A 25,330-nucleotide genomic window follows, 5' to 3' on the forward strand; every position below is an offset into this window, starting at 1 on the left:
CTGCAGGCTTTCTCTTTGGCCATGGTGTGGCATGTACAGTGAGCATATGGGAAAACTTCAGAAGATCCAAAAAGTTAGTGCCTAGAAGCTTCTCTCATCTGGTAATAAACAGGAATTTGGTATAGAACCCCCCTCCCCCTTTTTCCTTTCCTCTGGATGAGGATAACAGGTATGACACTGTTTTCCAGAGTTTCCCAGTGGAGTTGGACCTGTGGTGGTAACTGACTTGAGGACCCACACTTTATTCCTTCCCTGCTCTGTCTGCTTCCCTACGCTATGCCCCATACTTAATGATTTCATTTCCAGAATAAACTGCACATTTGCATTGGAATCCATGCCTCAGAGTTGGCTTCTGGGTGAACCCAGGTCAAGCCAGGTTGTGAGACCTCTCTATGAGTGCTTCTGAAAGTGTGGCCTGCAGATGGTGTGTGATCTATTTGTCACCTGTCTGATAAAGTCAGAAATTGAGCTTGAAAGTTTAGAAACTTCTATAGAAATTTGATGCTGCTGTGATATTTAAGTGTGGTGATTTTGTGTTTTACACACACACACACACACACGCACACACACAAATGTCTTTGATGAACTGAAAAAAATAAAAACACTGTAGGACTTCCCTGGTGGTCCAGTGGTTAGGAATCTGCCTGCCGATGCAGGGAACATGAGTTGGATCCCTTGTTGGGGAAGATTCCACATGCCTTGCAGCAGATAAGCCCGTGTGTCACAACTACTGAAACCTATGTCCCCTAGAGCCCATGCTTCACAGCAAGAGAAGCCACCCATCACAGTGAGATCCCCGCACACTGCAATGAAGCATAGCCCTTGCTCATCTCAACTAGAGAAAGCCCGCACACAGCAGTGAAGACCCAGCACAGCCAAAAATAAATAAAAAGTTAATAGATAAATAAATACAGTAAAACACTGCATAGGTGAAGAAGGCACAACTTTAAATGATGGCACTGAGACCAGTGGATGGAAGAACAATTAGGACAATTTGGGTTTGGTATGAGAGAGTTTTCTAATTGCCCAGTGTACCTAAGAATGGAAAGATTTCCTATTGGTGGCAGTCAGTATGCTTATCTTGAGAAGCATTAAGCCTGCTTGGCTGGCTGGACAGTTGAGACTATAAAGAATCCTTGAGTTTGAGGGCAGACCTTTTGTCTTAACAGACTTTACTTCTCTGCCTTAATGAAACTTGAACAGTAGTTCTCTTACTCTTTCATCTATTTCTGTGAAAGAAAAGATTAGTAAAAGTGAAACCAGTATATGAGTTGTATTCTTTAATACATACTTAATGCATGCTGATTCTCTAAAAATCCTAAGGGAGAGTTTAATTAGAGTTAATCCTGTTCTGATTGTTTTGATGCGTTGTGAGTTCCATTCTAATAGCCCTTCACATTTACAAAACTGAGAAACTGGCAACTTTGGGTAGTGAGACTGACTCTTGTTTTCTTTAGCACTAAGATTTCTCAACTAGTCTTAAAATACAAAGTGGAAAGTGTTATGAAATTTCTTCGGTGTGTCACTGGATCTCAAGAACAAATAAGTCCTCTTGTTGTCGTCGTGCGTTCTGGGAAACAAACTCACTCAGAAGGACAATGCAGGTAGTGGAGTGCAGTTTATTACACCGGCGGGCCCAGGCAGAGTCTTTTCTTAGCCGAGGACCCCGACCAGCATTTGTGAAAATCTTTTATACCCCAAGTGTACGTATCCGAACTCACCACCCCAAATTTCTTAAGACTTACATAAACAAAGGAAGGGTAAATACAATCGCAATACTCCCATCATTCATGTATTATGTGTTCAAACAGTTAAACAATTGGCCAATAATCAATAAGCCCGAGGTTACACTCCAATAGGTACAGAAAAATGTATGGCCTGTCCAGAGACAGGGGTGATTAGTGTATGTTTTCTCTTAGGCGAGTAACCTAGATATGATCTTCAAGGTTCCCCTGTCCGGAGGGGGTCTTATCCTTCTATTGTTGTTTCCATAGGCACTAAGCACAGAATTTAGAGTCCATTAGAGAGGTGGCCGAGCATGATCAGCATGAACAGGCCTAAGATGGAGTCCAGGCCCTATGAATTCCCTCTTCACTCTCAGTACACAAAGCACCAAGGTGAAACCAAACAGAAAGAAAACATTTGCCTTTCAGCTTCTGTAGAACTGTATTTTCATTGGCTGCTCCTCTGAGTGCTCGGGTCAGGGGTTTTTGCCTACCTACACCTGTACTACCTAGTCCCTACCTCCAGCAGTCTTTCTGCTGCTTAAAAAAGCTTGTGGCCAGACTGTGGTGGGAAGATTAAAGTGGTGCTTACAACAGAGCTGTGTTCAGTGCTGAAACCAAGGGATCACAGGTCCCTGCCACCTTAAATGGCATTCTAATATCAACAATAGGCAAATATGGAGTGCTAAGGATGGGGCAATCAGAAATATTTAAGGCTCCTGTTAAAAAACATTTTTAAAAAAGGTTGCCAGTGGTTCAGTCTACTCAGCCTAATATATGGATCCTCAGGCATATTTTGGAGGAGCACATGAGGGTCCTCCATTGTACTATAGTGTTGAAAGGTGGTGGCCCTGGACTCAGATGGCCTTAATGCAAATCCCAAGTTTGTCTCTTTCTAGGCAAAGCACTCAGTGTTTTTGAGGCTCAGTTTCTTCTGGAAAATGGTAATAATAAGAGTATTTTAGACAGTTGTTATGAGGGTGAAATAAGGTACTGCATGTCAAGTGCTTAGTGTTTGATCATAATATCATACAGTCAACATCATTAAAAGCCTTCCAAGATTCCTTCCTAGCAGGAAACAGGTAGAACCTTATGTGAACTGGAGGAGTCGGCTGTGTTTAGATAGTCAAACTGGTTTGATGGTTTGGGGAGGGAGAGACATTGGAAGGGACGAAAGGAGGAAACTGGCTGGGCTAAGGCAGGGTGCAGGACCCTGCTGGTCTGTGCTCCCCTTTACTCCAACTTTCATTGCTTTCCCTTTCACCCCTGATCCTTCTCCCCCCTCAACTGGATCGATTTCTTGTTTCTTCTTATCTGAGAGCTCAGGGCTTTGCTGTAAACTTCAGAAAGGTAATGCAGAGAAGGGTGACTTACTCCCTTTCTCCTCAGTGCTACTGAATGAAGCTTTGGAAGACTGGAGGGTTTTTCTACATTGTGATCTTAACTCACTGTAGAAAAGTAGAGGAGGATCAATCATATAAGGAATCTTTTGCCGTGTGTGTATTAAACAGGTAGTGCTGTGGACAGTCACGATGGAGAATGGAAATTGCAAGCTCTGTGTGCAGCAACTTGACTGCCAATCCACCTTGATTTGGGGAGGAGGTCCAGAACCTTTTGAGCTGCTAGTGATCAAATTCATTATATTTGCATTCATTGTTATCATGACTCTTCTGTGATCCTTGAACTGTAAACACATGGAGAGCTCTCTTGAATGTAATTTCTAGTTAAAGTAGCTTTCCAATAGGGACTTTGTTCTGTCTGCTTCTAGCTTACTCAAGGTTGCTGACCCTTTATTTATCTGTTTTTATTTTGCTTTCGAAAGAATGGCAACACCCATCAGGGCTGAAGTTGTTCAGTTGTCCAAGGCATTTCATGTCTGGTCCCACAGGTTAAAATTCAACTTGAAATCAGTCTACGCATTAAGGCAGTTGCCCTGTCTGGGTGGCATCCACCTGGGAGAAGGAAAGAAGGCCTTTTTTTCCTTCTGCAAAAATCCAGTGTGGGATAGTTTGACCCCTACCTGTTTGACGTGCTAATGCTTTTTTCCCTCTCTGAGGGTAAAAACTGAAACATGCAGGATGTTGGAATACGACATGTGCCGAGTGTAGGCATGTATCACATGAAGCTGCAAATCCCCTAACGTGCTTTCCAACTGCTATACTTCCTCTCCTTTTCCTTATCCCTGAAAGGAACTATTTTTAGTTCCAGATGCTGGAACTACTGTGATCCAAAACCTTCAAGTCACTGTTTTTGGAAAGCAGATGAGTCAACACCAGAATGATTATACAACTAGAAAGACTTTTAAAACAATGTTTAATGAGTACACATTTCCAAAAGCAGTCATCCCTTAATATGGGGAATACATACAAAAATAAAAGGTCTATCATATAATAAAAACGTTCCTAGAATACAGGAAACATATGAGGAGTGAGGAAGTTTAGTCTGACTTTTTTAATGTAGAAGAATAGTTTGGAACAATTAAAAAGAATGTAGTTCACACAACACACCTATTTCTGTTTCAAACTCTTTTCCACTTTAAGGAAACTGGGGGAATCAGCTGTGTTAGGATGGGCACGTTGGTTTGATGGCTTGGGAATGGATGTTGGAAGGGGTGAAAGGAGGGAACTGGCTTCTCTGGTCAGCTGGTGGGGCTTGGAGCCTTGTGGGTGAGGCTGAGGGTCATGCCCAGCAATGCACTGTGATGCCAAAACCACCAGGGATGCTCTGGAATGTCTGGCTTCCTGGATGCCTTTTGTGAAGTACCCAGGAAGAACATTTTTACTAGGTTATAAAAGCAGAATCCTTTTTACTGTAGGTAAGCTCTAGGTAAGCTTTTTTTTTTTTTTTAAAGCTGGGGTGGGTTGCCATGTTAAATCCCAGAGGATTTTCCTGACCCAGGGACTGAACCTACATCTCTTATGTCTCTTGTACTGCAGGTAGATTCTTTACCCATTGAGCCACCTGGGAAGCCCCTTGTTTAACCTAAGAGTGGCATTTTCTAGTCTTAGTAATGAACCAGATAGCCAGTAAAAATATTGCTCTTTTACCAAAGAAGGAACATGGTTAACCCCAAAGGTCTCCTTTAGATTAGCCTGAATAGTGCTTAACCTTTAGATAACCAATTCTCTAGCCAAAAGGCAGTGGCCAACCCTAGAACACTTGGCTATTTTGCATAAAATAGAATGAATGAGTAGTGACAGTTGCCCTGTCTTTCTCACTGATGCCCTGGGGTCTTCACCACATAGCACAGCTATGCTCAAAGTCACAAGCTTTTTTGAATCCTTGAGTAGATCAAGGATAAATTAATGGAGCATGTATTCTGGGTGTCTTCTCATTAACACAAACTGAAATTTAAAAAAACAAACAAAATCTGTAAGGGTATAATGGAAAAGATTGAAGGCTGGAGGAGAAAGGGAGAACAGAGGATGAGATGGTTGGATGGCATCACTGACTTGATGGACATGAGTTTGAGTAAGCTCTGGGAGTTGGTGATGGACAGGGAAGCCTGGCATGCTGCAGTCCATGGGGTCACAAAGAGTCAGACATGACTGAGTGACTGAACTGAACTGAACTAAAGGGTATAATGAAACTAACATCTTCATATGGTGCCAATGGTATTAACTTCAGAAATAATTTGGCAGTTATATTCAATGTTTTTTAACTTTTAATCCCAATTCTTCGCAAGTATTCTGAAGAAGTAACTTAAAATACACACAAAAGTTATAAGTGCTAAGGTATCCTCTGAAATGTTGTTTTAGTAAAAAATGGATATAACCTAAATGTTGAATTACAGCAGTGGTAAAATAAATGCATATTTGATGTAATATCAGGAAGCCACTGATTCAATACATATAGCATGTAAGTAAGCAAACAAAGCCGCAATATATTAAGTGAAAAAGGAAGGATACACAATTGAATATACAGTATAGGTAGAACTATTTTCAAAAAGTTTTATAGAAAAATATTCTGGATTGTGGGTGATGTTTTAATATATTATAATCATTTTGTATAATGTCATATAGAATATATGATAGTGAAAGTAAAAAGTAAAAGAAATGGCCTGTGTGAGGCAGGCAGAAAATTGTCAAATCCGAAGCCTTTTGGTTATTTAGGCTTGTGGAAAGGTCATACATAAGGCTCCTCTCTGCTCCATATATGAGCCAGGAAGGCTATTCCTGCTGAAGGTCATCTTGGAAATGGCCTCATTATCACAGAAGAGCAGAGAGAAACATCCTGCCTTCCAGCTAGGACCTGAGAACCAAGTTTCATATTACAAACTGCTGCTTATACCTCTCCTGCCTAAGACTTCAAAATTCTCTCTCATCTGTGTATTGGTCCAATTTACACTTTCATTATTCATTTAATTTCACTGCTTAAATTTATAACAAACTATGACAAATTATAGAAGCTACTTTTTTATACTAGCAGTTCATTTCATAGATGATTAATATTGAACAAATTTGGAATATGTTATTTACAAAGCATAGCACAAAACCTAAGTAATAGTAAACCTGATGTAGCACAAACTTATAAAATTTATTTATTTATTTTTTAACTTTTTGCACAAGGGCTTTTATCGACTCTTCTTCACTTATGGTACATTGAGAAAATCCAAGTGGATATCCTTCATTTTTAACTCAATCTTTTCTATACCTATTCCTTTGTGGAGGAACGATCTTATGACAACTGTATAAGTTTGCATATATCCAGTCCATGATTATTTCTAATCTTTTGTAAAATTTTTATTGTTTTATAAAATAATTCCCCACACTACATATCCAGGTTGGTAAAAAAAATATAAAAAATCACACGTAACTACAGAATTTACCATGGCAATATTTATAATCACCTGCACTTTCAAACACCAGGCTAAAAATCTCATTCCTTTTGCTTCCTTGGCCCTCTTTTTCAGACACATCTAATAAAGCCCTTATCAGAGGTAACCATCTTAGTATTTTCTCTTTCACTCTACTTAGCCCTTGAACCAGAGAAGCAAACTGTATGTACTTCCCCTGGATTTTGCAAGACATTAGGTCATGCATGTTGCCCACAGCAAAGAAGCTTCTTATTGTGAAACCACAAAGCTAATGGCGATTCAGCTCCGCACCTCCAGAAAAAGGAAAGGCAGAGACCAGCAGTGACTCAACATGGACCTGAGATTAAATGGTGTCCCATTTCTCAAAGTCAGGCATGATTTCTTTCTCTGTTCACAAACTTCAGCCCATGGTGGGAGAAAAACACTTTCTTCACTGCACTAATTTTTCTTCTCTAAACATGCAACACCGTGGTTAAGAAGTCCAGGTGAATTGAACTTTGCTTTAAATATCTGTTTTTCCATTCAATGCCGATTCTGAGTATTTCGGGTTCCTTTCCCAACCCTGGCGGATCCGCATGAGGGTCTTGTCTATACATGGCAGGATGAGGATGAACTTGGTCACCAGCACTGTGCAAGGGATGATCAGCGCAATCACGTAGGCTGAAGGGAGATACCACACAAGGTTTGAAGGGTTGAGGAATCTCTTCCCACCGTACACCAGGGTGTGGGCTGTGCACAAGATCAGGGTCAAATAACCCAGTTTGGACTATAAACAAGAAACAAAAACATGTACATTAACACTGTTTACATTTTCACGTGAAATACTGTGAGTCAGTGAAGGGTATTTGTCAAAGCCACAAGCCTTTGAAACCTGTAGTATTTAGAACACTGCCAAGAATTGAAAAAACATAAACTTTCTTTCAGGATGATCATTGTATCATTTTAAAAAAAGAAGAAAAGACTGCTTACAAATGACCTGGTGGCTTCATCTTAACCTAACTGGATGAGAAAGGTTCCCAGGAATAGATTCTTTTCATTTGAATAAGTAATGTACCTTCTTTTTAAATGGTAACACTGTTTCCTGGATCATCTTTTCTGGAGGCCAGAGATGAAGAAAACACAGTATGTCCTCAAGAAATACCACATTAGTGTATGTTGCTGACTAAAAGCAGATACTAGCTGAATTGTATCACAGTAAACAGTGGTTAGCAAACTTTACTTCCTGTTGGTTGTTTGTTTAGGCCTACATACAAAGCCCAATGTTTATTTCTGTCTTAATGTCTTGAATAAAGGTATAAACATGAGAAAATGTCGACTGCATTTGGTCCCTGGGAGAAACTGTAAGACTTTTGAATTCAAACAGTTCTATAAAGTGCAATTCTGACTTCCGTTACTAACGGTCTATTCTGTTACACTAGTTCTCAAGGAATATGCCTCAGAATCACCCAGAGGGCTTGTGAAAACAAACCAACTGCTGGGCCTTACTGGACTTGGATGATCTTGGATGACTTCAGCCTGCAGCAACTCGAAGCTGGGCTTCAGTTCGCAGCCAGAGACTGAGGACAGGTCGAGGTGGTGAGAGCACCAAATCCTAGCCACTAGACCAGTGGTCAGCGACAAGACCCTGACTCTTTGGTTTTGCAGAAAAGAATTCCCACAAAGACAAAAAGTAGTGAAGCAAGCAAAGTGTTTATTAGGAGGAAAAGAGTATAGTATGTGTGGGTAGACACATGGGCAGGCTCAGAGAGAGAGAGAGTTGCTGAGTCACCCTTGCATGGCAGTTTGAATTACGTTTATGGATCATTTCTTCTGGGTTTCCTTTGGCCAATCATTTTGATTTGTTTGGTCCTGAGGTCATATTTGGTATATCTCAGGATCCTTTCTTGTGTGGAAGCTCATCTCTTTGCCAAGATGGAGTCTAGTGAATAGTGAAGAGGCTCATGGGTAGTTGACATCACTTACTATGAGGTGTCACCTCCTCCATTTTTTACCTCCAAGAAGCCTTTCTGTGCACATGTAGTCAGGGAGGTCTCCTTAACTTCAAGAATGAGGAATATGTGTTTTTTTAAAATTTTGTATCGGGGCAGGGCACAGCCTCCTCCATCATCCTGCTTTTATGGAGTTTTTCCTATTATGGGGTTTTCGTCCACAGGGGAGAAATTGTTCAACTTGAGGCCCATCTAACTCCTGCCTCAATACCTCCAGAGTTTCTGGTTCAGTTTGGTAGGGGTGGGGCATGAGAATTTATATCTAACATGATCCTAGGCGATGCTGCTGCTGCTGGTGGTCCAGGTGCCACACTTTGAAGACCCCTGGTCTACAAGATTATTTACTAACTGCCTTTAATGACGTATCTGGTGGTTGATGTGTGGAAACACTGATTTTCCATCTTACAGACCAGCACTGAATCTGGTATGATGACAGGCTAACATAGAAAGTTTTATACCCATAAGTCCGTATTCTAAAGTTGATTTTCAGAAGTAGAAATTTTGTGTTTGGGTTTCTTTCTGCCTTGCGCCTAGTATATCTCCATACACAGGGTTCAATACTAGTTGGTGCTTTTCACTCTGTACTCTTAGCTGTGTCTCTGGGAGTGGTCAGGAATCTTGTCCTGCTAGGAAATCAAACCATTATGGAATCTGCCTTTGCATTCCAGAGTTTAGCTTTTCTAATCTGAACTTGTTTCAGTTGCTATTTTTATGTGATTGCTAGGGAACTGATGGAGCAAAATGAAAAGTTATGCAGGTATGAGAGAAAAATCAGAATATTTGTAAACTCAAAATCATTTTGCACTCAAAGTAGATTAAATCATGAAGTCCTTTTACCTGGACAAATCGGAACTCTCTCCAGTTGAGCATGTTGCTAACTGATGGCAAGGAAGTGATTCCCAAGAGTACAAACAGGAAAAATCCAAGCATTCCCAAAGCGACATATGAATCACTGAGCCAGGAGGTAGTGGTACTAAATGGATTTTCTTTCTTGGTTATTGCCTAAAATAGTTAGAAGCAATTTTTAAAAATTTCATTTTTTACAAACTTCCCAAACTTAACATAATGAAAAAATACCTCTGCATCATTTCTTTGCTTAACGCAAGTTGTATAACATTTTTGAAGAGTCACTGAAAATAATTACACTTAGAAAAATACACTTAGATATTATGTTTTTTGATAGAAAAAGTAATTGTTTCTATTGGGACTTTTCTATGATAGTTGACTCCAGAAATTGTATAGAGGATTTTAATTGACCCTGTAAATCCTAAAACAAAATAAACATTTACTTAAACGTTCTTAACCATATGGCTTCTTGTTCCCCAAGCAAAAATTGATGTTCTCAAATGATTACATCAGGGTTCTGTTTTCCTGCTTTATATGCTGATTATTCACACACGTGAAGTTTGAGTTCTTTTCTGTTTTTTTTTTTTTGGTAATGTAGTTTCAGGTCTGTTGTAACACATCTTGAGAGAAATCTAGCTCATGTAACATGATCATTACCCAAGAACATGCTATGTATTTGTTATGGAAATAATGTAGAGAAATCTCACAGATACACCGTCAATGAGTTACTGAAATAAACTTTGAGACTGCAGTAGGATTGATCAAAACCAATTATTTCCAAACCAGAACTGATGTACAGAACTTTTTCCGGGACTGCTTTAAGACTCCCTGAGCTGTTTCTCTCTGAATATTTTGACTGTGCAGAGTATAGTTTTTGACATTTGCTCAGAATTGTTTAGTTTTCTCGTCATTGAGGATGGCATCCCACAAGACAAACATTAACGGAGTTATAAACACCCTTTTGTAAATTTGTTTACATTCCTCTGATTCATGTTTGGACAGCCCCTTCACTTATAAGATGGTTGGTTTTGACTTCCAAAAGAAAGTAGCATGCATAAAAATAGAAACTTTAAATTTTGGCTTCCATTTATTGAAGTAACTCAGGTAGGTTCATTAGGTTTTCCTGAGCCCTCACATCTGTTACTTTGTACCAATGAATCCTGAGAATACAGATATGGATCCAAGTGAACCTGGGAGTCTAACTTTGACTCTTCAATAGTTATATGAGATTTCAACAGGATTTGTTAAAAAACCGAAGTAAAACAACAAACTCCCCAAGACAAACATGAAGTGTCTAATTGTAGCTGCTTTAAAAAATAAAGATGTTTAGAAGAGTGATTTTCTATAATTATGAAATGGAATATGATGTAGCAAGATTGCTCTTTGATTTAAAAATAGGAGAATACAAATGAGTAGAGATTTACCTGGGTAGCGGTTCTGTTGCTAATTGTCCATCGTACATAATAACGAATAGGGATCACAAGTGTGTAGAGGACATGAAGGAAGGCAAATCCCAGTGCTATCAAGCCAAGCTGTTTTCTGCAAAGCATCCAGTGGTCAAGCCAGTCTGGGAATCGGCGGTATTTTGTACCTCGGTACAGCTGCAGAATGGCAGCAATAACACCAGGGAGGTAAACCAAGGCGAGCAGTGTGAGTGCTGCTATTGGAAAGACACGATTTGGAATAGAAATAGGCAGACGGAATGTCCTGTCTCTTTTTTCATAAACATAAGGGTAGATTACTTCTCTTATTACACAGTAGAAAAAGAAGAAGACACACAGAACAGAAGACAAATAGAAGGGGAACTTCCACATTGGAAATAGTTGTAGCGGGTAGTTTTCAATTTCATTGGCTGCCACGAGAGATCCTTTATCCAGTGGAGTAAGTCCGAGACTTAGAACGACATCCATCACTCTTTGTTTGGCTTTGCTGTCATTTCCACAGATAAACACCTGGGTTAAAATAATTAATTTTGTATTTATTCTTTCTTTAGTAATGGAGGACAGTATTATATAGTAGTTAACTGCTTCTGAAATAAGGCTGTAGAGTGAACATATTTAACCAGATAGTGGTTTAGACTTGCACATGTGTGTTGGGTAGTTAAGTACCAGGATTTTAAGTTGAGAGTGGCTTTAGGCATATGGCATTGATATGATTGGACTTGGTTTTCTGCAGTGCAGACAACTTGAGTTCTCTTCTGTATTTGTGGGTGCCATATCACTTAAGGATTGCTTTTAATCTTGATGAATAAATGGAACCCATTTCATACAAAGTAATGGGAGTGGAAAGGATATCCATCAACAATTTAGTGGTATTTTTTTCTAGTACTGACAGGAGGCCTCTAAAGGTTGACACCATTGGGTTCTATCAAGCTGAAAGCTCAGGGTATAGATGATGGGAAATAAATCACTAAAATTGGTTACCCTACTTCATCAAACCTAAGAAAGCTATTCATGGCACATATTAGCAAAACAAAATATTTTCCTTTGGAATTATGTTTTGGAATCTTTGAGGTAAGTGCATATTAAGACATTTACTTTTTAAAGATGGAGTGTAAATCTATCTTGTAATCTTACCTGCCGACTTGCATCCAGTGCCCCTGACTGGAGAGCCCAGGCTGAGATGGTGTTAAATGCTTTTACCACGTGGGTTCTCGGCACCAACTGAGCAAGGTACTCTGCATTTGACTCTGGATACTGATTGATTTTGAGGTTGTTGCTGACGTCGACCAATATCTTCCCATTGAGAACCTCAGTTAATTCTGTGAGAAAATCATAATGTTCCCTGTGTATTGCTATGATTATAATGTCAGATTTCTGGGCCGCATCAGAGTAGCTCATGACCTCTGCACCATTGGGCAGCAGGCTGGACATCCGGGGGGTTCGACTTCCAAAAACAATAGAATAACCACACTGGAGCATTTTAAGTCCCAATGATCTTCCAAAATCTCCAGTTCCAAAAATGCATACAGTCTCTTGCTTTTCTGAAGAATGCATAGTGAGAGGAAATGCATCTGTAGAAGTTTTCTCCATAACTGAAAGACAATCAGATACCCAAACAAAATATGAATGTTCTTGTAAAAAGGAATGAAAATTATATCAAGGAAACAGTGATTGAGTGATGTTTGAATCTTCTGATGAATTATCTCAAGCACATTCCCTACAAAGTTTGGAAGGAGTAAAATCTGTCTCATATATTCTCATATGTCTTATTGAACAAAATCTTGTATTGGATAAAGAAATGCAGTGAAAATCCAAGACATTTGCCAGTTGCGGTCTTAAACTGTGGACATATATCACAATGATACTGCATTATTGAGTACTTACAGTTCCCAAAGTTCTCAAGAGCGAAATCTGACAAAGAATGCACTAACATGGAAATTATAGACCAATTTATTTATGTTTAGTGATGCAAAATCCCAAATTAACCAACAGTATCTGGTGGCCTGTTAAAAGACAGTGCACTTGGATCAGATAGGAGTATTCTAAAAATGTAAATATTAGTTCTATAAATTCAATATGAGAAAATCTATTATTAGAATACACCATATTAGAAGATTAAAGAGAAAAATATGACCATATTTATGTATGCTAAGTGGACCTACATTAAAATTTGACATTGTTTCTTTATTTTTATTTAAAAAGGAACAAATAGGTTTCCTTAACATACAAAGTATCTTTCTCAACCAAAAATCTAGTTTCATACTTTAAAGAGAATCACTAGAAATATTCCTAATAAAGTCATAAACCAGATAATATATATATCTTATATTATTGTTTGGATTCTAGCTAACATAATTGTACTGGATAAAGAAATTAGAGGTATAGAAATTCAAAAGGGGTTGCAGACAATAAAACTGTAATCTTGGAAAACTCAAAAGTCAATTGAAAAAGTGCTGTACACATAAAAGCAATTCAATATCTTGTCTGGGCACTCAATTAATATCAATACTCTTCTAATATGAGAAAAATAAACCAGTTTGAAGATTTAATAGAAGAAAAGGCCCTATTTATGGCTGCAATAGAGATAGTATTTAAGGATGAACTTAAGATACAGGGTACATATCGGGAAGATCCCCTGGAGAAGGAAATTGCAACTCACTCCAGTGTTCTTGCCTGGGAAATCCCACGGACAGAGGAGCCTGGTGGGCTAGAGTCCATGGGGTCATAAAGAGTCAGACATGACTTGGTGACTGAGCATGCACACACACAAGATATGTACAAGATCCAAATGAAGAAAAATTTAAAATTCCCCTAAGACTCAGAAGATTCATGTAAATGGAAATGTACAGCATGTCTCTGGGTGGGTAGCCTCAGCTTCACAAAAATGTCAGTTTTCTCTGTTTTAATCTATACATTCTGAAAAGTTGGCTAATTCTATTCTAATAAATAGAGGACCAGTTCTATTAAATATTTAAATATTTTAAATCTAAAATATGCCACTGTCACAGGAATAACAAATGTTCAGTGGAATAGAGTAAAAAAAAAAAGAGAAATGAACCTAAATTTATATGATAAAGATGAGCATCTCAAGTCGATGAGGAAAAGATGGCTTATTCAGTAGCTAATATTATGACAACTAAATAACCAATTGGAAGAAAAAGTTTAATCTATACTCACACTCTTCCCCAAGGTAAATTTAAAATATATTAAGGCTTGAAAAATATATATATATATTTTAAAGAAATGGACCTATAATAGAACTGTAAGAGGCCATAGAGAATTCTTTTATAACCTTAGAGGGGAAAGGTTATAAACTTTATGACTTCAATATAGTAAAAGATTTCTTAATCTTACCCAATGTAAAAGAAATGCGGGACAAAACTAAACTGATACAAAGTTATAAACCATCTGACTGTGTTGCTTTTTAAGATTTTGAAATTTAAATTAATAATAAAATTAAACTTCTTGAAGTTTTTATGATCTAATAAAACCATCTAGGATACTCTCTCCATTTTCAAAGAATATTATTTCTTATTTCGATACTGAATTTTCTCAAAAAATTTCTTTTCCCAATATTTAGCATATAGTGTAAGCTTTTAGTTAATCTGTTTTTTTCAGGGATGGGGTGTGGATGGTAGTCTCTTGTGTTCAGTGATGCATCCTCAGTGCTAAAAAGAGCACTGACTGTGATGGACCAGACACTTCTTGATAAATATTTGTGGGATGATATTGGAGGGGTGGATCGTTGGAGTTGTTAGCTGCAGTTTGCCCTGTGTCAGGCACAGTGAGAGGTGCATGATGAAGAGGAAGCTGAATGAGAACAGAGTGAACACTGGGAGGAAGGGAGGAGTAAAGAGAGAGAGAAGTTGGTGGAGGGGGGAAGGTATTAAGGACATTACTTCTTTCACCCAAATGGATTTAAAGTAAAACTCCATGAATTTGATGTGGAATTTCAAACCAGACCTAATCACTATTCATTTCCGACATGGTGAATTTCATGCAGATTGCAGAGCATATGAAGCTTTCACCTTTTTAAAAGAGGTTCACAAATTTGCGCTTTCCATTTTAGCCTATGGAAAATACCTGAATTTGTTTGTTTTTGTTTGTTTTTATCCAAGCATAGTTAATTCCCAATGTTGTGTTAGTTTCAGGGTATAGCAAATATATATATATTCTTTTCCATATTCTTTTTCATTATAGGTTCTTACAAGATGTTGAATATAGTTCCCTGTGCTATACAGTCAGTCTTTGTTTATCTATTTTATATATATATATATATATTAGTGTTTATATGTTAACCCCAAACTCCTAATTTATCTCCCCTCCCTACTACTCCTTCACTTTGATAACCATCACTTTTGTTTTCTACATATGTGAGTCTATTTCTTTTTTGTAAGTAAGTTTATTTGTATCATTTTTAAAAGATTCCACATGTGATACCATATGACATTTGTCTTTATCTAAATTACTTTGGGGTCTTCTCAGGTGGTGCTAGTGGTAAAGAACTTGCCTGACAATGCAAGAGACATAAGAGATGTGTTTGATTTCTGGTCAGGAAGATCCTTTGGAGGAGGGCATGGCAGCCCACTCCAGTGTTCTTGCTTGGAGAATCTCATGGTCAGGGGAGCCTGGCCAGCTACGGTCCACAGGGGGAAAAAGAGTTGGACCCTACTGAAGCGACTTAGCATGCCGGTCCATCCATGTTGCATTATTTCATTCGTTTTTTTTTCATTGTTTCTTTATTTCAGTGCATCTGAATTAAATTATTTCATTCTTTTTTAATGACTGGCTAATATTCCAGTGTTTATATGTACCATGTCTTCTTTATCCATTCATCTCTTGATGGACATTTAGGTTTTTTCCTTGTCTTGTCTATTGTAAATAGTGCTTCTGTGAGAATGCATGTATCTTTTCAAATTAGAAAAAAGGAATTCTTACCTGAGCTTATCTGAAGGTGTGTATTAATATCTATATCACAGGCAGATCATTCAGACTTTAATAAGTAGTCAGAAGTTATAGAGAAAAGGGATGAGACATACAAGACTTCTCTATACTTCCACAGAAACTCTTTGAATAATTGAATTAACCACAACAACTGAATCATTTTATAAACTAGCCGATGACTGATATCCTGAACTATGTCAGAGAAGGGTGTGACTTTATATGGGAAAGCACCTGGAGATGATCAGAGCCTATCATATGGAACCACAGCTATGCCTTTGAAAAACTCTTAGCAGCATCTTCAAATGCAAACTAGTGTAGCAATTTATATTATATTTCTAATCAGTTAACAATTAGTTGTTATAACTCACACCCTCAAACTGCTGAATGATGCCTTAATTTTTTACTTTGTGGAACTGGTTTGTAAGTGTATTGAAAGAATGCCAGTGTGCCTGTCTGTCCTATAACTTTTTTTCGTTATTTGTCCTAATATATTATTTTTCTCTCTTTTATATTGGAATGAACATTTGCAAGCAAAATACAGATTTGACAAAGTTGCTGGTGTCCTGCAGTGCGATGGATGATGTCTTTATTGACATATTCTCGTTTGGATCATCTTAATCATTGCAGAGAGAGAGAGTCCAGACTTTATTTTGGTCATGTGGCCCCCACATGCATCTATTCTAAACTTTTGTAAACGTAAAAAACACTGAAGATATTAATTACACTATACTAGTATTTTGTTCTCTACTTACTAGTGTGTGACCTTGGGCAAATTACTCAAGCTCTTTGTGTTTTAGTTACGTTATCTTTGAAATGAGAGCTCTATGGTACCTATTTCAGAGACATTGTAAGGGCCAGATGAATTAATGTATCCTAGAACAATTCTTGAGACATGATAAATACTCAATAAGCTGGCTATTCTTAAGAGAATATTTAATATGCTATAATTTAATCTAATTAGTCTATCTATTAATGATCTAATTAATGTAGTCTTTATGTAAATTCTATACATTTAGGGTTCATTATGCTTCTATAAGTGTGATTATTGGACATATATCAAATTTATTTGAAATAACATTCAGTAATTTTTAAGAAACGTCTGTTTTCCCTACTTGTTGTTATTTAGTCTCAGAGTTGTGTCTAACTCTTTTATGACCCCATGGACAATAGCCCACTAGGCTCCTTTTTCCATAGGATTTCCCAGGTGTGAATACTGGAGTGGGTTGCTACTTCCTTCTCCAAGAGATCTTCCTGACCCAGGGATCAAAACTGCATCCCCTACACTGCAGGTGGATTATTTACCACTGAGCCACCTGGGAAGCCCTTTCCCCACTTATTTCTTATAAGTAAAACCATGTGTGAAATGGCTTCAGCACATAAGAATTTATCAAAACATAGATGTAAAAACAGCTCAAGTGTGAATTTCCCTCATTTGTAATTCTTTCAAATTTTAATATTTCCCTCTTAAAATGCAGCTGGAAATCCAGTATAACACACTTGGGCTGTTACCCCAACCATTAACATTTATTTTCACTCTTAAATCTTCAGAGACATCCCTGGGCAAATTGAGGATACAGAAACAATAAGGAGATATTAAAATATTACTGATGGAGTTAATAGAAAGAAATATAGTTATTCCATTGGGCAGTTAGTCACTCTGTATTAAATTATAGAAGTTTTAAGGTTGATAATTGTGTTGCATACATCTTGAGTTGCCCTTCAAATCCTCCTGGTTCTACTTCTACTCACTGGGCAATAACTGAGCTCTACTCTGTTTCCACTGCCTAACAGAAGCTTACTTTGGGGCTTTAGATCTTTTATCTCTTGATCTTTGTTCTGGGCTTCTCTGAAATCTGTACCTGCTTGGCACTCAGACATGTACAACCCATGGCCCCATCAGAGGCCAGTAGGGGACAGGACTCCGTGGATAAGGGCTTCCCTTCTCATTGTTTGGAACACAGTTCTGACACATTTCATAAGGCTTCTTTGGGAGTCCCAGAGCAACAGAACACCACTCGTCTGTGTGTGTGCTGTCACCTCAGTCGTGTCTGACTCTTTGCAACCCCATGGGCTATAGCCTGCTTGGCTCCCCTGCCCATGGGAATTCTCCAGGCAAGAATCCTGGATAGAGTGGGTTGCCATTTCCTCCTCCAGGGAATCTTCCTGACCCAGGGATCAAACCCACATCTCTTATGTCTCCTGCATTGGCATGGGGATTCTTACCACTAGCACCATGTGGGAAACCCTCATTCATCTGTAACAGTGGTCAAGTTAATGGGCTCTTGTCCTGTCTTTCCCTTGTTCCCTGTTTTAAGCCCCTTGACCCTCATTCCTTCTCCTTGCAATCACTTCTGTAATAAACTATCTGCATGCAAACCTTCATCACAGGCTCTGCTTGCAAATCAACCCAGGGTAATACAATATTTTGATTATTATTATTATGTTTTTATGATACAAGAAAAATGATCAGATCTAAGGTTACCATAAGTAGGATGATGAAATAGATGTAAAAATAAAATGTTAATTAATTTTTTGGAAGAATTTGATTCCACACTCTTGAAACAAATATCCTAATGATAGGAGTTCATGAAAATGAGATGTATGCATACTCTAAACCGCAAGGGAGATCTCATTAAGGGTGTATTTTATAGGAAGTACTAGGTAAAGAAGGAAGTTATACCCATTTCAGACTATTTGTAATTCAAAATAACTCCCATTTATAAACATGGATTTATGAAGGTAGTAAGGCTTCTTGTTTAAAGACTTGGGGAAACAAACAAACAAACAAACTTTCCTAGTCCTCTTTTATTCACAGATGTAGGATGGAGGGAATAAAGAAAATAAGGAGGGTGGTAAACAGGAAGCAGAGTTATTAAGGGAAAGTTGGGGTAACTTAGTTATGGCTAAATTATGGCATAGTGATCTCCTTCCTTCAGCTCTTTGCAAACCTCAGTTACATAACAGGAAGGAAAACAAGATTACCCCCTGGTTTGGAAAATCTCCTGGTTTTGGCTTCCCTGGTGGCTCAGATGGTAAAGAGTCTGCCTGCAGTGTGCGAGACCCAGGTTCAATCCCTGGGTTGGGAAGATCCCCTGGAGATGGAAATGGCAACCTACTCTAGTACTGTTGCCTGGCAAATACCATGGATGGAAAAGCCTGGAAGGCTACAGTCCATGGGGCTGCGAAGAGTTGGACACAACTGAGCAACTTCACCTTGCCTCCTCTGGAAGCATTTCCCATAGAGGGAGGCCAAGACAGGTAAAGGAAACCCACAAGAGTGTTTATATACATTAGAGATTGGCAACCAATGATGCAAATGCAAAGGTGGCAGAGACAACTGTACGGGCCATGGGAGAAGCCACCATTAAGAGGCATGAATGTGTGTGTGTGTGTGTGCACCTATGTGTGTGTGATGAGGGGGGCACTGATGTGGGTCATGTAGAGTCAGTTTTAAAGGATTCTAGAGTATTAAGAATTTGGAAATGTCCAAAGAGGATACAAAAATTTCATATTTTAAATGATTATATTTAACAAATCAATGGTATTAGTAAAGAAGCCTTTTTATTGAGAGCAATGATAGATTCACAGGAAGTTTCAAGAGTGTACAAGAGGTTCTTGTGCTGCTAAGTTGCTTCAGTCGTGTCCGACTCTGTGCGACCCCATAGACGGCAGCCCACCAGGCTCAGCCGTCCCTGGGATTCTCCAGGCAAGAACACTGGAGTGGGTTGCCATTTCCTTCTTCAATGCATGAAAGGGAAAAGTGAAAGTGAAGTCACTCAGCCGTGTCCGACTCTTCGTGACCCCATGGACTGCAGCCTACCAGGCGCCTCCATCCATGGGATTTTCTTGTGCATCCCTTACCATTTCCTCCAACACTTACCTTTTACATAGCTAGAGGACAACATCAAAACTGGGAAGCTGACACCAGCACATTGGCTGTGTTGCTCTGTGCTGTTTCATCTCGTGTGTAGTTTCATGTGGCCACTACCGCAAGCAAGATGCAGAGCTATTCCATTACTACCCCCTTTATAGTCATACTTGACCCCCTCTCTGCCACCTCTCCCACCTCTGAAAGTCATTAATCTTTACTCTATAATTTTATCATTTTGAGAATTTTATGTAAGTGAAACCACACAAAAGGAAATATTTTCAAACTGGCTCTTTTTTTTTTTCATTTAGCATAATGCCCTTAAGATCAATCCAAGCTAGTGCATGTGTAAATAGTTTGTTCTTTTTTAGTGTTCAGTCCATGGTACGGACTTCTTCATTTGCTTATTTGCTATCTCAATGTCTTGTTTGGAAATGTTGGGACAGAATTACAAAATTTGCATGTTTTAAATGCTTTTACTTAAAATATCAATGCTATTAAATGCTCAGGTACCACCACCTGAGATTCTGAATCAATTGTTCTGAGATTGGGCCCAGGAATCTGTATTTTTTTGTAAAAAATAAACCAAACAAATGAGTTCTCAAGAGCATCCAGAGCTGAGAACCACTGAAAGTGGGAAAAGATAAGGATATATTTTTTGGAGAGAGATGGGGAGGGTAAAGGCAGAGGGAGAACAGGCTATGGATGAGCTTATAAGGGGCTGCAGAAACATTTCACTTGCTTTAAAATTTCTTCCTCTAAGTAATAATTGGCTGGGTATAATTGATAACCTAGAATTCCTATTTTTATGGTAACTGAAGAGTGTTCAGGCACTCCAAGAGAGAGGATCAAGGGATGCCAGACACAACACTTGGTAGGCTTTGCCCTGTAAGTTCCTTAAGGAAACTTTAATGAGTTGTCTTCCATGAGCCACAAGTTATAATTTGATCAAATCCAGCCATGAATCTACTACAGTCATTCTTCCATAGCATCTCTCCTTTGGTGCCATACAACATCCTGGTTACATTTGGATGGAACCAGTATTAAAGACATTCTATCCTTCTCTCCCTTTGAGAATTCAGCTTTGAATTCTGAACTGAGTTTTCACACAAGGTTTTGAATTCCTCCTACATTATCTTCTCCAGACACCCATCTCCCCTCCTTCAGGGTTACTGTTCTCAAGTCCAGTGATCTGGCTTGGCACCTCCCAGAGAGTCAGAATACAAATAACACTTTAAAACTCCATACGCTGTGGCAGGATTTTTCATTTTAATTTGATTCCTGTAAACAGGGATTTTTCTTAGTCCTTCCTTCTGTTTTATTATTCCTTCTGAATTTCACTCTGAAAGCCCTACATAAATTGACAACATATTTGTAATGAGCTAATTATTATTGAATAATTAAATAATTATTATTTAATTATTAATTATTAAAACTAATTATTTCAATTGTTTTGGGAGAAAATGTTACATATCTCATAGCACCCTAATTTACTGATGATTAGTTTTTATGCTATCCAATTGAATGACACAAAAGGAAACAAATCAAGTTGTACAACTTGATCAAGTAACAAGAACATAACTAAATATAAAACTTTTATGTTGAAGTTCTATGGGGATAAATATCCACGTGGATTGCTAGTAAGTAAAACTAGCTATGACATGCTGCAGCTAAAATGATTCTGTCAGTAACATTTCACTACCATCCAATGAATTATCAGGAGAGCAATGTGACGCAGCTCTGTATTACCTATTTGAATTATACTTTAGATGAAACTTTATTTTTAATATTAGTTGTTTGGTGAAATTCTGATCCAATTAAAGATCTTTCTAATATGTGTTTTCACATTTAGATTCCAGTTGCATCTGTCAAGATAAATGAAGATTGTTTTACGATTCCCTGACCAAGAATTTTATCATGTAGGTTCATTAGCCCCTGTCTAGGCTGGTTGCTGCTGCTGCTGCTAAGTAACTTCAGTCGTGTCTGACTCTGTGCGACCCCATAGATGGCAGCCCACCAGGCTCAGCCGTCCCTGGGATTCTCCAGGCAAGAACACTGGAGTGGGTTGTCATTTCCTTCTCCAATGCATGAAAGTGAAAAGTGAAAGTGAAGTCGCTCAGTCGTGTCCGACTCTTTGCGACCCCATGGACTGCAGGCTACCAGGCTCCTCCGTCCATAGGATTTTCCAGGCAAGAGTACTGGAGTGGGTCGCCATTGCCTTCTCCGCTAGGCTGGTTAGTTCATTTGATTAAAGCTGGAGCTCATGACAGAAAGGTCAGGGGTTCAGTCATGTCTAAGTTAATTTACCTTGACCTCTATTTACATACTAAATTCTGAACAACTTCTTATAGATCTGTCATTCACCTCAATTCACCATCAGGAAAACAACTCTATCTCACTGACTTGGTGGCATTTGACTTTTACATACTGTTAATACCTGACCACTTGCTTATTGGTTAATTTGGTGATTGTGAAAACCCACTTAATATTTACTGTCAATTAGTGGATTTTGCTTTTCTAGGATTGCTGTAGTCAGAAACATTTAGGAATTTATTCGATCATTTCAGAATTAACTTTGTTTAAATAAATTTCCTATAAATAGTCATTTATCCTCACCTTGAGGCCACTGGGAATTATCTGAATATTGATTACTGCCAACCTGTGGCTCTGATCCTGTTTCCCTCTCTCCCTTTCACCCTGCTGATGGTGTAAGCCAATCTGCTGCAAAGCATCTCCTTACAATGTTTAGAAATCTCCTGGGGGTGCTTTATATATCCTTTATATAGTCTCCTTCATCTTCTTTTGGCCCATTTTCTTTCAGTTTTGATTTGGCTTTGGAGGCAAAGATTCCCAATGGCCAGAGTACTGCTAATATTTGCCAAGACTCCATGAGCTCGAGCTGTATGGAATGATCTGGCCTTGCAGCTGCTCCATTTCTTACCCCAGGAAAGAAAGTGCTCTTGAAGCTCCTTTCCCCTTCTCATGTTATACTCTGATATACAAGCCTGACAGCACTGCTGGTTGTTAAATATATTTTAGTGAAACAGCTCCTCCTTTTTAATTCCTAGATTTTTAATCGCAGCTCTTTTTAGTGGTGTGGTGTGGCTGGAGCTGGCTTGCCAGCTGAAAGTTTGAAATCAGCCAACTTTGGAGATTTCGTGCTATAGAAATCAGCAAGTGCTCCTATTTAGGATGTCTTTTTTCCTTCGAGAGCCATTTACCGGCACACACTGGCTCCTTCTCCATCTCTCATCTTCTTCTCTCCAAGACTCTGCCTGGGACCATGGAAGTGGGAAAATAGTTAGACTGACAGGATGATACGCTTTCTCAACCCTGACTCCAGACTTTAAGCCTTAAAACCTCTTTCCTTAGAGCCTCTCCCCCTCTTCTAGTGAGTCTCAGGCTCATAGGTTCTTAATGAAAACAGAATCCATGTGGGTCCCTCTACCCCAGCAAAGGTCCCAGGTCCTTTCAACCCCATACATAGAGTTAACACGATTTGGGCTATAAGTCTGATATTGCTCGACTCTTGGCTCTCTTAGGAAGATAGATACCAGGACCTCTTTGTGTGTCATCATTCCCAAACACATATTTTTGAATTATTCAGACATGCATTTTTTTAAAAAAGGAGCTTAGGATCTTAGTTTGGGATAACCATTATTAGCTGCAATGTATCATTTATCAACTTGCTGATTGCTTTCTCCTCAAGTGCCTCCCATATCCCATACTATGTCAGGGCTATTGAATATAATGAAGAAATCACTTTAGTATCAATACTTGGGTACTGGAAAAGAAGTAGCCATTTCTACAATAAGAATGATTTAATGTAACTTAGCTCTTTTGAGCTAATCAGTAGGCTTCATTTCTTATGCCATGCCTTCAGGTATTAAAAGAAAGGTTCAAGTGTTTTATTTAAGTTAAACTAATTAAAACCTTTAACAATTCAATATTCCAACTTTCATGACCTCAGTTAAATGCCTTAATTGCATTATGTCACTCTTTAAAATGAATTAAACTCCAAAGTATTATAGTTACAAATTTATTATGAATCTTACCCAGGATAGAAACATAATAGGGTTATCAAATTAAGGTTAATTAGAAGAAATACCAAGGTTCCTACAATGTATTTATTCTTTTAAAAAAGCAGAATAATTTCTGCTACTTACTTTATGTGTATTGTAGAGTATAAAGCAATCTCATGCTTCTTCCCAAAGGTCAGGTAGTTGAAATCTGAATACTTTGACCCTCTTAACTAGTACAGCACAGGAGGTATCTGTGCATATAACCTCCTATGTCTATAATTATTAGCATCTTTTAAAAATAAAAATTAGTGTATCAACAATGTCTTGATACACTAAAACAGTGTCTTCATACACAAAAACACTGCATGTTTTTGACAGATTTATTGGACAGCCTCTCTGTGCAAGGCACTGTGCTACATAAGATGTGTAAAGTGATAAACTAGACTGTTCTTGTCCTCATGGGGCTCCTGTCTTGGGGAGGATGTAGACACATAATCAAACTGCTGTAAAACAACATGTAAAGACATTGAATGTACAGAAAAGGATGCTAATTTGCCTGAGAAGCAGAACAAGAAAGTTTACCAAAATCTATGCATAACTGTTTCAGCCACTGCTTTATTTGGGCTCAAAGCTATTTCCACACCTTGTAAAATGAGATGTATAGATGAAAGATGTATGATCAGTGTGGTCATTAGCCATGTTCTCCTATTCTGATTCTTCTCAGTTATTGAGCCATCGCCAGTGAAAATCTGATTGGAGCACTTGGCTCTGTGCTTGATGCCATTATTTTCCCTCAATTTATTTGGAGTTAAGGCAAAAGCGATGGTCTAATATGTGTTCTGATACCCCCCTCCCCAAGAGGTATGCTATATAGTTATATTAAGTTACCTCTTAGATTTCTTTGTATTCAGAATTATAGTTCCTGACTTTTCAAAATTATCCTTTGCATACATTCGCCTTCCTTATAAGATGAAAAGTGAACTTCATCCTGACATGAAGACTGATCATATAATCTACATTTAAAAGTAACATACTTCTCTCAAAATAACTTCAGAAATATGCAGCCATCAAAATTCAGTATGATAAGGCTTCTTTACACATGGCAGACAACACTCTTCTAGAACATTGTGGAGAAGCATTCAGATTAGGATGTCATGTCCTGCCTAGTCAATTAGGGTGGAAATGCTTCTTTGAGTAGAACATTGCATACATTTTTGCAGTGATGTATTTCTGAAAGATGATCTTCAAACAGTGCAAGCACTCTTTGACCCTTTTTCCATAATAATTTGCTACGAACAAATTGCTTAAGTATGTGGGCCAAATATGTTTTCTTACTATGCATTGTTTTCAGCATTAGTTATCCTTTAGTTATTAGCTTTATTCTTTGCAGGCCTGATTTTTCTCAATAAAATAACAAGTGTTATTCAAATCATTTTGGAAATGACCCAAAAGTAATTTAAAATATCATGGTAGGTGGGACACGTAATGTGGAACTCTTCATAGTTAACTGTCCTCATAGTTAACTAATGACCTGTTGTTCTCTTTGGATGTACAAAGCACAGAAGGATGTACAAAAGCAGTCAAACAGGTGACTTCAGAGGCCTTGTAAAGTTTATTACTTCTGGCCTAGTTGTAACTTCAAAAAAATAAAATCCCACACAGAAAACCTCACTATCCTCA

General features: G+C 38.3%; 1 protein-coding gene across 3 annotated transcripts in view; it reads right to left on the reverse strand.

Annotated features, from left to right (window-relative positions):
- Positions 1–4,020: 4,020 nt before the first annotated feature.
- The window catches only part of STEAP4 (STEAP4 metalloreductase), a 45,458-nt gene continuing 24,148 nt past the window's right edge, over positions 4,021–25,330 (reverse strand). For 2 of the 3 annotated variants that reach the window (XM_081533920.1, XM_081533919.1), the window contains 4 exons: positions 11,951–12,408; positions 10,799–11,326; positions 9,366–9,530; positions 4,021–7,306 (listed from right to left, as the gene is read on the reverse strand). In XM_081533920.1, coding sequence (XP_081390046.1) covers positions 7,043–7,306; positions 9,366–9,530; positions 10,799–11,326; positions 11,951–12,406 — 1,413 coding nt within the window. In that variant the 5' untranslated portion in view covers positions 12,407–12,408 and the 3' untranslated portion in view covers positions 4,021–7,042. The remainder of the gene's footprint in view (positions 7,307–9,365; positions 9,531–10,798; positions 11,327–11,950; positions 12,409–25,330) is intronic. The other variant, XM_081533921.1, reaches the window with a different exon arrangement.

Source organism: Giraffa tippelskirchi, chromosome 10 (genome assembly GCF_054371585.1).
Source record: "Giraffa tippelskirchi isolate mGirTip1 chromosome 10, T2T-mGirTip1v1.2.pri, whole genome shotgun sequence".
NCBI lineage: Eukaryota > Metazoa > Chordata > Mammalia > Artiodactyla > Giraffidae > Giraffa > Giraffa tippelskirchi.